This window comes from Mustela erminea, chromosome 14 (assembly GCF_009829155.1).
Source record: "Mustela erminea isolate mMusErm1 chromosome 14, mMusErm1.Pri, whole genome shotgun sequence".
Classification (NCBI taxonomy): domain Eukaryota; kingdom Metazoa; phylum Chordata; class Mammalia; order Carnivora; family Mustelidae; genus Mustela; species Mustela erminea.
This window is the reverse complement of record NC_045627.1, coordinates 60,895,758-60,911,742: the sequence shown is the minus strand read 5'-3', so window position 1 is coordinate 60,911,742 and position 15,985 is coordinate 60,895,758. Positions and strand designations below refer to the sequence as shown.

Sequence of the window (15,985 nt, the reverse complement as noted above, 5' to 3'; positions counted from 1 at the left end):
TTGTACATTCCCAGCTAGACTTAATTTCTAGAGTGTGGATAAAACAAACTGAGTGAAGATGAAATAGATTGAGGATAAAATAAATTGAGAGTTTATTGTCATCATCAAAGAATAATAAAAAATGCATTTCTAGGAAGGAGATTTGGAATGCAAGAAGTAGCAGTAAGGAAGGAAATGGTAAATATGAAGGCAGATATAAATCTGTCTTAAAAACAAATCATTGGTAAATAGCAATTTATTTGGGGTCTTAAAAGCAAGTAAACAGTAATGTGAAACAGCAAAAGGTCTCTTTGTAAATTAAAATGCCTTAAGATCCTTCTATTCTCAGAATGAGAATGGAGATTCTGATTTCTTCAGGTCTATCGTGTAGTTTGTGAATTCTTTGTACTTTCTTAAGTCCAGTTTAAATGTTAAAAATTAGAATCAATGCTAAAGACTAGAAAGGAGATAATGGAAATAAAAACTAAATACAGAAAATATCTTATTTCTACAAAAGCGGTCAAGGAGAAACAAAGAAGCAAAGAAAAAAAATAGCAAATAATGCACACACACACACGAGGACGGAAATAATGCCAGGTATGTCAGTTATAAAATAACTATAATTCATCTGTTAAAAGAGAGATTCTTGGGTTGAACAACAAGAAAAAATGTAGATATTTGGTGTTCATAACAGATATACTTAAAATGTAATTATAATTATATGCAAAAATCCTCAACAAAATATCAAATCAAAACCATCCACATGTAAAAAATAATTATACACCATGATCAAGTGGAATTTATTCCAGATATGCAAGGCTGGTTTGACATTTGAAAATCAATCAGTGTAACCTTACCATATCAATAAACTAAAAAAAAAAAAAAAAAAATCCCATGATCACATCAACTGAGCATTTAAATGAAAAAAAAAAAGCATTTAACAAAATCTAACATTTATAATAAAAACACAGCAAGTTAAGAATAGAGAGAAATAATCTTAACTTGATAATGAGCATCTGCCTAAAACCTATAGCTGGGCACCTAGGTAGCTCAGTTGGTTAACCATCTGCCTTCAGCTCACATCACGATCCCAGAGTCCCGGAATCAAGTTCCACACTACACTCCCTGTTCAGTGGGTAGTCTGCTTATGTTCTCTTTTGCTTGCTCTCTCTTTCAAATAAATAAGATCTTAAAAAAAAAAATAAAAACAAATGAAACAAAGTAAAAACCTACAGCTTACATCTTACTTTATAGTGAAAGACTGACTACTTCCCCTAAAACCAGGAACAAGGCAAAGACGTCTGCTGTCATACTCTTATTCAACATAGTTTTGGAAGTTACAGACACTGCATTGACACAAGAAAAATAAATTAAAGGCATGAAAATCAGAACGGAAAAAATAAAACTGTTTCTATTTCCAAATGACTTGTTTGCTATGTAGATGATCCTAATGAATCTAAAAAAACCAAACCAAAACAAAACAAAACTTAGGGTGCCTGGATGGCTCAGTGGATTAAGCCACTGCCTTCGGCTCAGGTCATGATCTCAGGGTCCTGGGATTGAGTCCCGCATAGGGCTCTCTGCTCAGCAGGGAGCCTGCTTCCCTCTCTCTCTCTCTGCCTGCCTCTCTGCCTACTGTGAGCTCTGTCAAATAAATACATAAAATCTTAAAACAAAAACAAAAACAAAAGAAAACAAAAAAACCTTAGAACTAGTAAGTGAATTTAGCATGGCAGATACAAGGCCCAAACCCCCAAATTGCTTACATTTCTATATACTAAGAATAATTATGCAGAAATAAAAATTTAAAACACAATACAATTTATAAGTACCCAAAGAAAATGAAATTCCTATACATTTTTAAAAAACATGTACAATATTTATACACTAAAAATCACACAAGACTGATGAAAGAAATCAAGAAAGACCTACATGAATGCAGAGACATAGTATGTCCAGGGATTGGAAGACTGAGTATGGTAAAGATAAAATTATCTCTAAATTGATCTATTGTTTTAATGTATTTCCTATCAAAATCCCAGCATTTCTTTTTGTAGGCAGAGACAACTTTATTCTAAAATCTACATGGACAGCCATAGACTCTATATGGAAACATAACTAAAACAGTCATAGAAAAGAAGTCTAAAATGGGAGTTACTAAGGCTTACTATATAACTGCAGTAATCAAGACCATGTCCTCTTAGCAGAGGGATAAACACATAGTTCAATGGAACACAATACAGAACCCAGAAATCAACTCATTTACCATCAACTACCAATCCAGCAATTCCACTCTTGGGTATTTATCTCAGAGAAATAAAAGTTTATTTCCACACAAAAACTTGTATACGAATGTTCATAGCAGCTTTATTTGTAATACCAAGAAACAGCCCAGATATCCTTTCGCAGGTGAATGGTTAAAACAAGTGGTGGTACCTGAATACCATGGAATATGACTCAGCAATAGAAGGAAACTATTGATACATAAAACAACCCTCATGAATCTCCAAGGAATTGTGCCAAATAAGAAAAGCCAATTCCCAAAGGTGATACACTGTTAAATTCCATTTATGTAATATTCTTCAAATGAAAAATTTTCTAAATGGAGAACAGATTAGTGGTTGAGAGTTTAGGGATGGACGAGAGTAAAGGGGCAGGAATATAGAGAGGAGAGGGCCAAGGATGTGGATAGGATTATAAAATGCCAACATGAAGGATTCTTATTTTAATGCAACGGTCAGTATCTTGAAAGTGTGGTAAACAAACCAATACATGTGATAAAATTCCATACAACTACACACACACACACACACACACACAAGTATACATGATGCTGGGGAAATCTGAATGCAATCAGTGGAGTACAGTAATGTCCATATCCCAGTTGTGATATTGTACTATAGTTTTATAAAATGTTACTATTGGGAGAAATGGAGTACAGGGTACACAAAATCTCTCTATTATTTCTTACAACTGCATGTGAATCTATAAGTATATCAATAAAAATTTCAATTTACAAAAACTATTTCATATAATTAAAAAATTGAATCTCAACCATAAGACCATTGCAAAGTTTGTGTTATTGTTGTGGGAAGTGTAATTTACTCACAGAATAATGCCTGTTGAATGACTCATTTAAAAAAACATAATTACATAAAAAGATCAAAAATAAATGAGTGGGAAAAAGCTCTATGAGGCAAACAGTAATCAAAATTTAACTGGCATAGTAATATTCATATCAGCCAAAATAATCTTTATTATGGATAAACAGTATTACAGATAAAGAGGGTCATTAATGATGAAAGAAATAATTTACTGGGAACATTTAAATAATTCAACTGGGAACATTTAACAGTCCTTCACTTGTATTACTTAAACAACATAGTCTTGAACAATGCAAAGCAGAAATTAAGAATAAAGGAGAAAATAGCAGTCCACAATGTTAGTTGTCAGAGTTGTTTAAGGCACTTTTCTCAGTAACTGATACACCAAGGAGCCAAAATAGTTGTAGGTAGAATATGTGAATAACATATGTAGCATCCTTTAACCATCAATTATAGAAATGAATACACATTATCCAAGGACATTTGGGACATTTATAAAAACCAATCACGTACTGGGCTGCAAACGAAGATTCAGAATACCAAAGAATTGATAACCTTGGAGCATAGGCTAGTCATCTACAGCCAGGAGGCCAAATCCAACCTACCATCTGTTTTTGCAAATAAGCTGTTATTGGAACACAGCCATACCCATTCATTTACATATTGTTTATGGCTGCTGTCACACTACAGTGGCAGAGCTGGTTGGTTGCAACAGAGAATGTATTAACTACAAAACTTCAAATATTTACTATTGTTCTTTTTCAGAAAAAGTTTACTGACCCCCACCGTGGAGAATGGATCCTTGGAACACAAAGCAATGTTAGAAATCAGTAACACCCACAGAGAAACAAATATTTAGGAATTTTAAAAATCACACTTCTAAATAACTAAAAGATCAAAGAAGAAAGTCTAAATGGAGCTAACAGAATATATCAATGTCTAACATTGACATATACATGTCAAATGATAGAATACTGCTAAAGAGGAACTCAGAGAAATTTTAGCCTAAAAATATCAACAGTAGAATATAAGAAAAATTGAAAATTATGTGCCGAACGTTCAACTCAAGAAGCCAGAAGAGGATGGCTAACTGATTTGTTACAAGAGTGCCAAGACAGTTCTATAGGGGAAAAACTAATCTTTTCAACAAATGATGCTGGAAACACTAGATATTCACAGGCAAAAGAATAAAACTAGACCCCTACCTCACACCATATATAAAAATTAACTCAAAATGATTAAAGACTTAAATATAAGCACCAAAACTATAGAACTGTAGATATAAATAGATATAACATAGTTATAAACATAGATATAAATCTCTGTGAGGTTGGATTAGGCTGTAATTTCTATGGCACAAAACCATAAGAAACAAAAATGGATAAATTGGACTTCATCAAAATTTAAAACTTTTATGGTTCCAAGGATACTATTGTAAAAATGAAAAGATAACCTACAGAATAAGAGAAAATATTTGTAAGTCATATGTCTGATAAGGGTCTGGTATCCAGAATATACAAAGAATAATTATAACAGTAAAAAGACAACCCAATTAAGAAATAGGCAAAGGATTTGAATACACATTTCTTCAAAGAAGATATGCAAATGACTCATAAGAACATGAAGAGATGTTTGGCATCAGTAGTCACTAGGAAAATGCAAATCAAAAGCACACTGAGATGCCAGTTCACCCATTAGGATGGCTATAATCAACAAGCTTGACAATAACAAGTGTTGACAAGTATATGGAGACATTGGTACCCTGATGCATTGCTGATGGGAATGTAAATGATGCTTTGGAGAGCAGCCTGCTAGTTCTTCAAAAGGTTGTTAAATGTAAAGTTCTTGTATGACCCAACAATTCCAGTCTGTGGTGCATACCCAGGAGAACAGGAAACATATGTTCACACACAAATGTATACATTAATGCCCATACTAGTATTATTCGTGATAGCCAAAAAGCAGAAACAAATGTCCATCATCTGAGAAATGGATAAACGAAATGTGGTAGATACATGCAATGGAATATTATCCAGTCATAAAATATAATAATATACTAATACATGGTATGATACCGATGAACCTTGAAAACATGCTAAGGAAAAGAAACCAGACACAAAATACTACATATCAGCTGATTCCATTTGTGTGAGATGTCCAGGATAGGCACATCCACAGAAACAGAAAGTAGATGACTAGTGGCCAAGGACTGGGGCAGGGGCTAGAAATGGGAAGTGACTGCTAATATGTTTCTTTTTGGGGCGATGAAAATGTTGTGGAGTTCTGTAGTGCTGATGGTTGCACAACTTTGTGAATATACTAAAAACCACTAAATTGTATACTTTAAAAGAATGTCTATTACGGTGTGTGAGTTATATCTCCAGTTTTTTAAAAAAGAAAAGAAGATAGAAAGGAAAGATTGGAATAAAATAAGTGCAAATGGAAGGAAGTAATAAAAGAAATAAAATTAATGAATAATAAAAAATGAAAGCGATAAAAAAAATCAAAAGCTGATTTTGAGGGAAAAGATACAGAAACTGAAGAGAAAATGTTCCAAGTGAGAATAATGAGGGAATCTATATAAGTAGGCTGAAAACAAAAGCTTATATTGTCTGCGTGATGGACAAAATGAACGTGGATTTGATGATTAGGGCGCCACAGGTTCAAGCGATTCTACCCCACCTGTCTGTCTCTACTATTTCTGGGGCCCCACCATGGACTCCGAACCTTAAAAGGGCCTCCACTTCTTTTCCACCTCCCTCTCTTAAAGGTCTAGCTGTGCCAAGAGATCGGGAAGAGCTGGGGGATTTTATGAGGCGCTGCTTTTTCCAGAGGCTCATCTTGCAAAGAGTATCTGAACCATTGCAAGCTGGTTCACTTTGTCAGACTGGCCAAATTATTTTCCACATTTGCAGCATTGATGGGCATTTGGTCAGGGCTGGAGATTGGCTCAGTAAGTTCCCTCCGATATTCCCAGAGAAGAGAGCATCCCTGACTCGACTCCATCCCAAAGGATGCCTTGTTCCGTCCCTGCTTGATTCTCTCCGGCTTCCATGGAGCCCCACAGGGTGTGCAAGGCTTCCAGCAAGCCAGCCTGCTTCCATCATAGCCCCGGCACCCTTCCTGACACCCAGGGGTTCAAAACCCCGAACAGACCGAATACCCCCTTTAGAACACATGTTCTTTGTGGATTCATGGATACTATAGTCTTAATCATGATGGACAGAAGGAACTAAAGGCAGAGTAAATGGCAGCGTGCCTCTCTTGCAGATGGCGAGGACAATGCCATGCTCCTGCACAGCCCCCGGACCTCGGATGCCCTAGCTGAGACCTTTTCTCCACGCGTCCGAAGAGCCACAACCTCGAGGACAGAGAGAATATGGCCTGGAGGGGTCATCCCCTACGTCATCGGTGGGAACTTCACTGGTCAGTAGTCGCAGAGGAGACCTCCTTTGGGGCTGTGTCCTCCCCGGGGGGTGGAGCAGAGCCTGGGACACGGCCGTCCTACCTGCTGGTGCTCCATTATGCCTTCAGGGCTAGTGCTCTAAGCCTGGCAAAACTGTGGTCTCTGCTGGGACTGTATCCTCAATGGTGATCACCTAGTCCCCAGGCCTTCATGCAGGGGGTGACACATGATCCCGGTCTTGAAAGAGGGACAGGGTTTGCACAATGGGTAGGTGAGCAAAGCCCTCCAGGCCAAAGCCACACAGGGTGGCTGACCTGTCTCCTGCCTGGGTGGGCACCCACACCGGTCGCATCCCCGCAGCAATATGCAGGGTAAGCAGAGTGGGCCCTTAGATGTGGCTAGTCCCGGCTAGTACTGCTTGCCGGCAGTACACCCTGTGGGAAGGTACTTAACCTTGCCAGGTTAAGTCCCTCTTCTGTAAGTGGGGATGATAATATTTTTTAGCTCATAGGGTTGTTTTGAGAACTAAACGAGTTAATTTAGATGAAGCACTTGACTAGTACCTGGCACATAGTAATTAGTAATTATTTGCTATTGGTATTATTATCTTTAAAATACGTAGGTCAGCCAGTAGCTTCCCATCACTACTAGTGAAACTGAAACTGCTGACAATGGCCTCCAAGGTCAGCCCTTGCCCCCTGTTCCACCCAGTCTCCTGCCCTGCTCCTGCTCTCTTCTCCCCAGTCTCTGTGTGCTGACATTACAGGTACCTTTCCCTTCTGGAACATGCCCAGCTCATTCCTGCTTTAACACACCTGCACCTGCCCTCCATCTGCCTGGAACACTCTTTCCCCAGACCTTCTCGTGGTTTCTTCTTATCACTGCATCTCAGATCAGATGACACATCCCCAAAAAGGCCTCTTTGCCTCCCTGATACCCCCAATATCCCACTGGCCACTTGTTCTCAGCACCCCACTTTCTAGTCTGTACAGTACTTCCCATTACCTGAAATGCATTGACTTTTGTTCCCTGGTGCTTAATCGCGCTCTTTGAGATGCGGTGTGCTTTTCTGACCAAAGATTTACACAACCTTCCAAAGTTAGCTAATTTTATATAGAGAACTCTCTAAACATGGTGGTTTTTCTTGTTCTGGAATTAGTGGGATTGCTATTTTGGTGAGTGATTGAGCTATAAATGATTTGAACTAAAAATATCAAGATGTAAAAAAAAAAAAAGGTGGACAGTTAGGCTAGGTTATTCTTTATTCTGTCTGTTTGTTTTGGGGGACAATATGACATCACACCCAGATCTTCCAGACTATGATGGAAGCCTCCCCAGTGCTCTGCTTGTTTTTGGCAACAAGGTCATTCTAGAACTCAGACACCATCCCCGATTGTTTTTTGTAGTCCCCAAACACTATTTCTCTAGATCCTTCTCATTGTTTCTAGGAAAATCAAAATACTGTTCTTTATCTCAAATTGATATATTGTTTTCTTTTAGAGAACATATATTGACTGTAAGTAACTATCAGCCAATTTACAACTACTCTGTTCTTCTCCCAGAGAGTTTACTTACTGTTCTATTTCTCAACACATTTCCACTCAAGGAAATATGAAGATGTGCTCAGAGAAAGCATGAAATTCACCTGTTTTCAAAGGGCTTGTAGAAAAGGAGGCTCAAGGAGCCACCAGAAAACACTGTGGCCCCAGGCAAAAGTAGCATGAACGTACCTGAAAACAAACTTTTGAGAGCATATGGACCCATACTCCCGTAGATAGAAAATAAAATGAAGCCTCAGAATGCAATGCTGGTGAGCTACTTCAAAAGCCTTAAATTTTCCAGTTGAATAATCTGGGTAAGCTTTTTTGTTTTAAGTTTAGATGAAAGTATCCTCCATTCAAAGGAAAAGCCAGAGAGTCTGGGATATTCTGAAAATCTACTTTTATCCTCTTTTCCCTTCACGAACTCTTTCTCCCTGAGTTTTGGCAATTCAGGAAATTTTATATTCTTTGCAAGGGAAATCCTTATTCCTAGCGCATTTCTAGTCTGGGGGACCAATTCTCATTGGAAAAAGCGTCGTTGTGAGTCAGCATGGCGTATGGCCTCCGAGGGAGGCAAAGACCATCAGGACTGTGATGAGACCTGCCCTGTCATTTCAGGAAGCCAGAGGGCCATTTTCAAGCAGGCCATGAGACACTGGGAGAAGCACACCTGTGTGACCTTCGTAGAAAGGACTGATGAGGAGAGCTTCATTGTATTCAGTTACAGAACCTGTGGGTAAGTAGGCACCTGCAAGGCCACTTCAGTGGAACCTGAGCCAGACAAATCTGATGGCTCCTGAGAGTTGAATTTTCTCTGTAAAACCAAATATTTCCAAGGAGCTGTGATCAATAGCAACGTAGGGTTTGTCAGAAACTCTCCTTGCCCCCAATGAACTCATAATCCCAGGACAAAGTAGGCTGGTCAAGAAGAAGATTCTAGAAAGACAAGGGGTCTGGATCTCCTGTCATGGGAGCAGTTGAAGGAATTGGGGTGTTTCATATGGAGAAGTGAGATCCCAACCAGTTGGAGGCCCGCGATCGTACTGAGACTCTGACAAAGCTATGGCTTCCTCATGATGGATATACGTTTATGCAAAATTCTGCATGTAATTTTATGGGCTCCCTGGGCTAAGAGACTTCCTCCAGAAAACATAGCAAATAATAAGGTGCCTGGATTATGACCAAATTTAGCCGTTATGCCAGGAAATGTAAGTGTGATGTCCTCTCCTACTGAAAGAAAAAGTTTCCCATACTGGTTCATATACTTCAACCCAACTACATGGGGTATGCATGAAATGACTACTGAAGAGAATGACCCAGAAAGGTTACAGGCAAAAAGAAAGAAGGCACACAGGCAAATGCTAACAAAAAGAATGTTAGGATCGTAATTTTAGTTACACAGAAGGCCTTTTTTGTTTCATTCTTGTTTTGTTTCATTTTTAAAGTAGGGGAGTGTTTTTAAAAAAAAAAAAAAAAAAGGTGAGACACTTTATAATGAGAAGGAGTCCAAGCTACAGTGAGAATATAACCGTCATAAATCTTTATGCACCAAACAGTGCAGCATTAAGAGTCATAAAACCAGCCCCAGGGAATTCAAGGGGAAATTGACAGAAACACCAGCAGCAGGCGACTTTATTTCATTTCTGTCCACCCAAGAAGATCAATGTCGAGGTGACCAAAAAATGAGTAGAGATTTGTAGCGGACTGGAGAAATAGAATAGAGTTGATCCTATGGATCTATCAGATTCTGCAATCTGATAACAGATCTTTTCTTCTTACGCGCGTGTTGAACATTTATAGACATTGTCCATCTGTTAAGCATGAAACACACCTCGATGGATTCTCAAAGGCAGAAAGAGCATTAACATGTTCTCTGATTGCAAAGCAATGAGACTGGACATCATGACAAAGAGTAGAGTAAATACCCGTGCATTACCTAGTAAGTTAAAAGCTCCATTTTTTGTTTGTACAACTCTTAGGTCACAAAGGAATCAGGATGAATATTATAACTTATCCAGGTAATAAAAGCCCTACAATTCTAAGTTAGAGAGATATGGCTAAAGCTGTATGTGTGTGTATGTGTGTGTGTGTGTGTGTCCCAACAGCCCACATCAGATTTAACAATGATAATTCTAGAAGCATTTCTAGACTCAGGAACAAGTCAAAGATATTCATGATCACCACAATTATTTTACACGTTTTGGAAAATGCTAGCTAATATAATTAGATAAGAGAAGGAAATACACACAGTAAGTATTGGCAGGAGTAAGGCAATGTTTGCATGGTTTGAAGTTAGCGCAACATGTACCCCAAAACCCAGAAAAACAATTGAGAAACTTAGAAACAAAAGGAGACCCTGATGAGGTGACTGATTACAAATGTAACAAGAAAATTAATTACTTTTCCTTATAATGAAATAATTTGATACACTTTTGTAATGAGAAAAGTATCACTTTAATAGAAACATAATAAATAATACATCTAAGAATAAACTTAACGAAAATGCAAAAATATGCCAGACCTATAGGAAGAAAATGCTAAAACTCTAAGGAAACTTAAAAAAAAAAGTAAAAATGGAAATGCATACCACTTCCTGTATAGGGATACTTAACATAGTAAAGATGTTACCACTCCTTGAAATAACCTATAAATGCGTGTCATTGTGATGCAAATATCTACATTTATACATATGTAGGTATATGTGTATTTATGTTTTAGAAATTTAACAAATGATACTAAAGTTTATCTGGAGGAATGACCATGTAGAAATAGCCAACAGAGGAGAGAGACAGAGACAGAGGCAGAGGGAGAGAGAGGGAGAGAGAGGAGGTGGAAAGAGGCACAGAGAGAGAAACAGTAACAACAGGGACAGAGGGACAGAAGTAGTGTGGGATTATGGGAAGAGGTCTGATGGTCTAGTCAAACATCTAGGGTTTAAAATGCAAGTGAAGATGATAATAATTAAGATCACTTAGAACATAACAAAAGAGTTTAAAGTGAATATGCCTATACACAAATTTAGGTAGCATTTTAAATGAGTATTACTTAAATGAGCTATATTAGTCATTTGCATATTTTAACAGTGGGGTAGAGAGCTCATTGTGAAAAAAACAAAGCTGGAGGGGGCACCTGGGTGGCTCAGTGGGTTGGGCCTCGGCCTTCGGCTCAGGTCCTGGTCTCAGGGTCCTGGGATTGAGCCCCAAATCTCATCAGGCTCTCTCCTCAGTGGGGAGTCTGCTTTCCCCACTCTTTCTCTCTCTCTGCCTCCCTCTCTGCCTACTTGTGATCTCTGTCTGTCAAATATATAAATAAAACTTAAAAAAAAAATAGAAAATCTGGATTCCTACCTCACTTCTTACATCAGAATGATTCTAGCTGGATCAAAGATGTAAACATTTTTAAAAAGATAAAGAAAAGAAAAAAAAGAAATTTAAAAAGTATTAGAGAGAAACAAGAGTGAAGTTTACTTATAATCTTGGCCTAGAGATGGCCTTTCTAAGCAGGGCAAAAGAAAATGAAGTCATTACATACACTGAAATTTTAAAATTGTCTATGGTGAAAACAAAACCAAAACAACACATAAACAAACAAACAAAAAGCCAAATAAGAAATAAAGTGAAAAAAAAATATTGTCAATATATTTGGCAATCAAAAGACTCATTTCCGGGGGAGGGGGGTTGGGAGAAGGGGTGTGGGGTTATGGACATTGGGGAGGGTATGTGCTTTGGTGAGTGCTGTGAAGTGTGTAAACCTGGCGATTCACAGACCTGTACCACTGGGGATAAAAATATATGTTTATAAAAAATAAAAAGTTTTAAAAAAAAAGACTCATTTCCTTAATTCATAAAGGGTTCTTACAAATAAATAATAAAAAGATGGGCAACCCAAAAGAACATAGGGAAAAGATGTGATCACAAAGTTCACAAGAAAGAGAAATACAAACGTCTTATAAAACATGGAAAGCTATCCAATCTTGATATGGTGAAATACCATGTTTCACCTATCCATCTGACCAAAAAAAATTTGATAAAACCAGTGTTGTCCAGGTTGTGGGGAAATAGGGCTTTTTAATATATTATTAGTGGGCATGTAAGTAGACACATTTGGGGATTGCAATTTGATAATCTATTGAAATCTCAAATGCATATACCCTTTTATCTATCAGTCCCAATGCTAAGAATTTACCCTGACATGAACAAGAGTCCAACCATTTCTTGGTTTCCTTATTATTATTTGTTTGTTTGTTTTCTCTTCCTCTCCCATGAGGCTTTGTTTAAATAGCAAAAATTGGAATCAGCCTAAATGTACACTATTAGGAGCCTGATTAAATAAAAGTTAATTGTACTTTAAGAAGAATGAAGGAGGTCTTTATGCACTATTATAAAAAGATCTCTAAATTAAGGAGGAAAAAACATAAAAAATGAAGGACAATGTACATAATGCATTTTGTAATTTTAAAAAATGTATACTAATTTTTATGAAGGATGTCTGAGACACTGTTCACAATGGTTATCTTTGGATGAAGAGATTAGAGGGGATGAGAGACAATACTTCAATCTTCTGAACATATATATTTTTTAAAGATTAATTTATTTATTTGAGAGAGAGAGAGGGAAAGAGAGAGAGTGGGGGAGGGGTAAGGGCAGAGAGAAAGAGAGAATCTCAAGCAGACTCCTGATGAGTGTGGGACCTGACGTGAACTTACCTGACGTGATCTTACCATGCTGAGATCACAACCTGAGCTGAAACCAAGAGTCACTTTACTTAACCAGCTGAACCACCCAATTGCCCCAACTGTGTATTTTTTTTTTAATGTTTGATAGAGGTTTTCTGGGTGGTAAAGGCAGTAGGACTGTGGGCCATTTTAATTCCTTATATCTTTCTATATTAGGAATAATATATAATAATATATTAGGAATAAATGTTATTTGAAAAAAATAATTGTGCCCAGAAGAGGAATCATCATTTCTAAGGCTCCTCTGATAAGGATATCAAGACTCATCCTTCACAGAAACTCAGCTTACTCCATTCATTATCTCTTTTCCTTGTCATCAGAGATGATCCAGCAGAGACTTGGGGGTGTCTGGGGTTGGAAAGGGTGTGTTCTTTATTTCGGGAATCTAGGCCTTATCTTTCCTTGGGTTCTCAAGTAGATCCATGACCACCAAAAAGGTGAACCATTTTTGGAGGGTATTTCTGTATTGGGAGGGAACTCAGACAATGAGAGTGCTTTCAGCTCTGAAAGTCTGTTTCTTTTAGATACATATGTGTGTGCACGTACACACACACACACAAACACACACACACACACACACACTGGGGAGGGTATTAGACTCTTCCTATTCTCTGACCTGCTAACCTGGGTATTTCTGCAACTGTCCAGCTGTTGTTCCTATGTTGGGCGCCGAGGAGGAGGCCCACAGGCCATATCCATTGGGAAAAACTGTGACAAGTTTGGCATTGTGGCGCACGAGTTGGGCCATGTGGTTGGGTTCTGGCATGAACACACCCGGCCAGATAGAGACCAGCATGTCACCATCATCAGAGAGAACATCCAACCAGGTAAGGAGCCAGTATGGAGTCCAGAAGCCACTGGCCAGGAAGCTGGCATCCACCAGGGCAGGCAGGTGTGAAGGGGAGGGGTTTCCGGGAGCCGACCAATGCTCATTTGTTCTGTAAGGAGGCAGCGACCCTATTGTGCAGGCGTTTGTCACCAGCATTGCCAGTGTCCTCTGTGGTCCTTCCTGGGAGGAAGCCCTAGCTTGTAGATTACAGCAGAAACAAAATGACTTTTTACGTTGTAAAGGACCATGAAATCCAGCTCCATTTCCCAACAGGAACAGAGTGGACCAGAACACTGTTGGTAGCATCAAAGCCGAGAAGCCAAAAGAGGAGTTCTCCTGGTAGCTTTTCTAAGAGCCCCTTTTGCTGACTTCAGCAGCCCATCTTTTTGAAACAAATACAATTAGGACATGAGTACATGTAAATGCAGTATTTCTGCCTGCCCCAAGGCAGATAGGGTATCTAGATTTAAAACAAAACAAAACAAAACCCCAAAAAACCAGAAAGCAAAAACCAGAAATTCTCATATGAAATAATTTTATATAGAAGTTCATAATGAACTTGAAAGTAGCACTGAGTCATCTGGTTGCCTTAAATGCTTTTGAGAATCCGAATAGTGAATTCTTGGGGATTGAATTTAGCTCTCTGATTTTTCTTCTTTTCTTTCCGTAGCAAGATCAGAGATCTGTTTTTTAAGTTTTTGAGCAATCAGATCAATAATGAACCTGTCTACAAACGTAGAGTAAGGGTTTCCAGTGGCACCTGGGGAGGGGCTGTTGGGGAGTGGGGTTGGGAGAACACAGGGCTGTTGGAAGTTTCAAATTTCCAGTCTGTTAAAGACAAGGGGGACAACCGCAGCCTTGCTGTTTGATTGGGCCAACCGAAGCTCTCAGAAGTGGCTATGGGCCCTCCTCCTCCCCCTCTGCCTCCTTTCAGGGACCTGCCTTGTTTTCAAAGGCCTTAACAGAGTGTTGTGTCACAGGTCAGGAGTATAATTTCTTAAAAATGGAAGCTGGGGAAGTGAGCTCTCTGGGAGAGACCTACGACTTTGACAGCATCATGCACTACGCCCGGAACACCTTCTCAAGGTCGGAATCTGTGCTTCTGCCTCATCTGTGTTTTACTGTGCCTGCCGTGGGCTTGGGTCGGATGCCTGGAGGTGTGCGGAGAGTGGGTCTCTGCATGCTCTTTGCACAGTTGGCCTGTCTGTCCTTGAAATACAGTGGCCTCCGGGCTGCCATGAAATACAATCTAATCAGGTTCCCGCTAATAAGATTGAATCCTGTCGCGAAGCTGGCGTTCCATCACGCCCTAATGGCACAAGCAGCAAACTGGAAAGGGGAAATTATCGAGAGGTTGGCCAGGATAATAACTTAGGGGCTCTGGGTAAAATATCCAGGGGGCGGGGGAGTCTTCCAAAGCATGTCCTTGGGGTAAGCCTGGTGACGCTTACCGCTTCTCTCCAAGAGGTGTGCTTTATTGGAAGCTAGACCAGAGGAGGGCTGGGAGGGTCGTAAATCATGGATTCATTTTTGAGGGGAAGAAAATGAGGCTCCAGCCGGCTCGAGGGCACACAGGTAGCTGGGGTCAGAGTGAGAACAAAGATCCAGGTTTCCTGCCTGCTGGTCACGCTCGATGGTAGCCCGTGTACCCAAGGATGGCCAGACCGGTGATTTACGGCTGGCATCAGTGGGATCTGTTCTAATGAGTTATTGCTGTGCCGGACTGGATGTTAAGTATTGCCAGTACTGCCCTTGCTTCTAGACCATATGAGTGTTTTGTATAGAGAAGTTTTCTCTCTCTGGTCCCAGTGTTGTGGGTCTTTCTGAAACCTTCGAGTTAGAGGAGACACAGGGTAAATATTTTCTCTCGGCACTTTTTTTTTTTTTTTTTTGGTCAGTTACCTCTTAAAACTAGCTTGTTTGCTTTTTATTTATCTATTTGATCATGGAGGGGGAAAATAGATTTGAAATGGGTTCAAGTATATACATAGGACAAGAAACAAATAAATGAGGGAACTTGAGGGCGGGGGAGGGGAGAGTAAGGGTAGAGAGCTACGCTGAAGCTTGGAATCAGCTGGTTATTGGGAATATATGCCATGAAGTCATGTACACTTTGGTGGGATCGGCAGCAAATCTCGCCGTGCGCTTCTTAGCAGTTATAGCAAAGACGGAAATAATTTCACGAGTTCCTGTGTCCATAAAGATCAATGGAAGCCATTCTTTCCGGTGACACAGCGCTCTTGGGAGTGAACAGGGAACTGGGCACCCAGGGCTTGTTGGCTCTTGGGTAGGGCTGCTGGAAGCCTGCTGTTGATGAGGTCACAGGACTGGGGGAGAGATCCTCCAAACCTCCCCATCCCAAGCTCTCCATTGCGGGGGGGAGCTTGGTGC

At 39.4% G+C, this 15,985-nt stretch overlaps 1 protein-coding gene across 2 annotated transcripts in view; it reads left to right on the top strand.

The window, feature by feature from the left end:
- The window catches only part of TLL2 (tolloid like 2), a 118,039-nt gene that overhangs the window by 56,779 nt on the left and 45,275 nt on the right, over positions 1–15,985 (top strand). For both annotated transcript variants that reach the window (XM_032313404.1, XM_032313403.1), the window contains 4 exons: positions 6,354–6,509; positions 8,649–8,766; positions 13,414–13,592; positions 14,575–14,680. In XM_032313404.1, the coding sequence (XP_032169295.1) occupies positions 6,354–6,509; positions 8,649–8,766; positions 13,414–13,592; positions 14,575–14,680 (559 nt within the window). The remainder of the gene's footprint in view (positions 1–6,353; positions 6,510–8,648; positions 8,767–13,413; positions 13,593–14,574; positions 14,681–15,985) is intronic.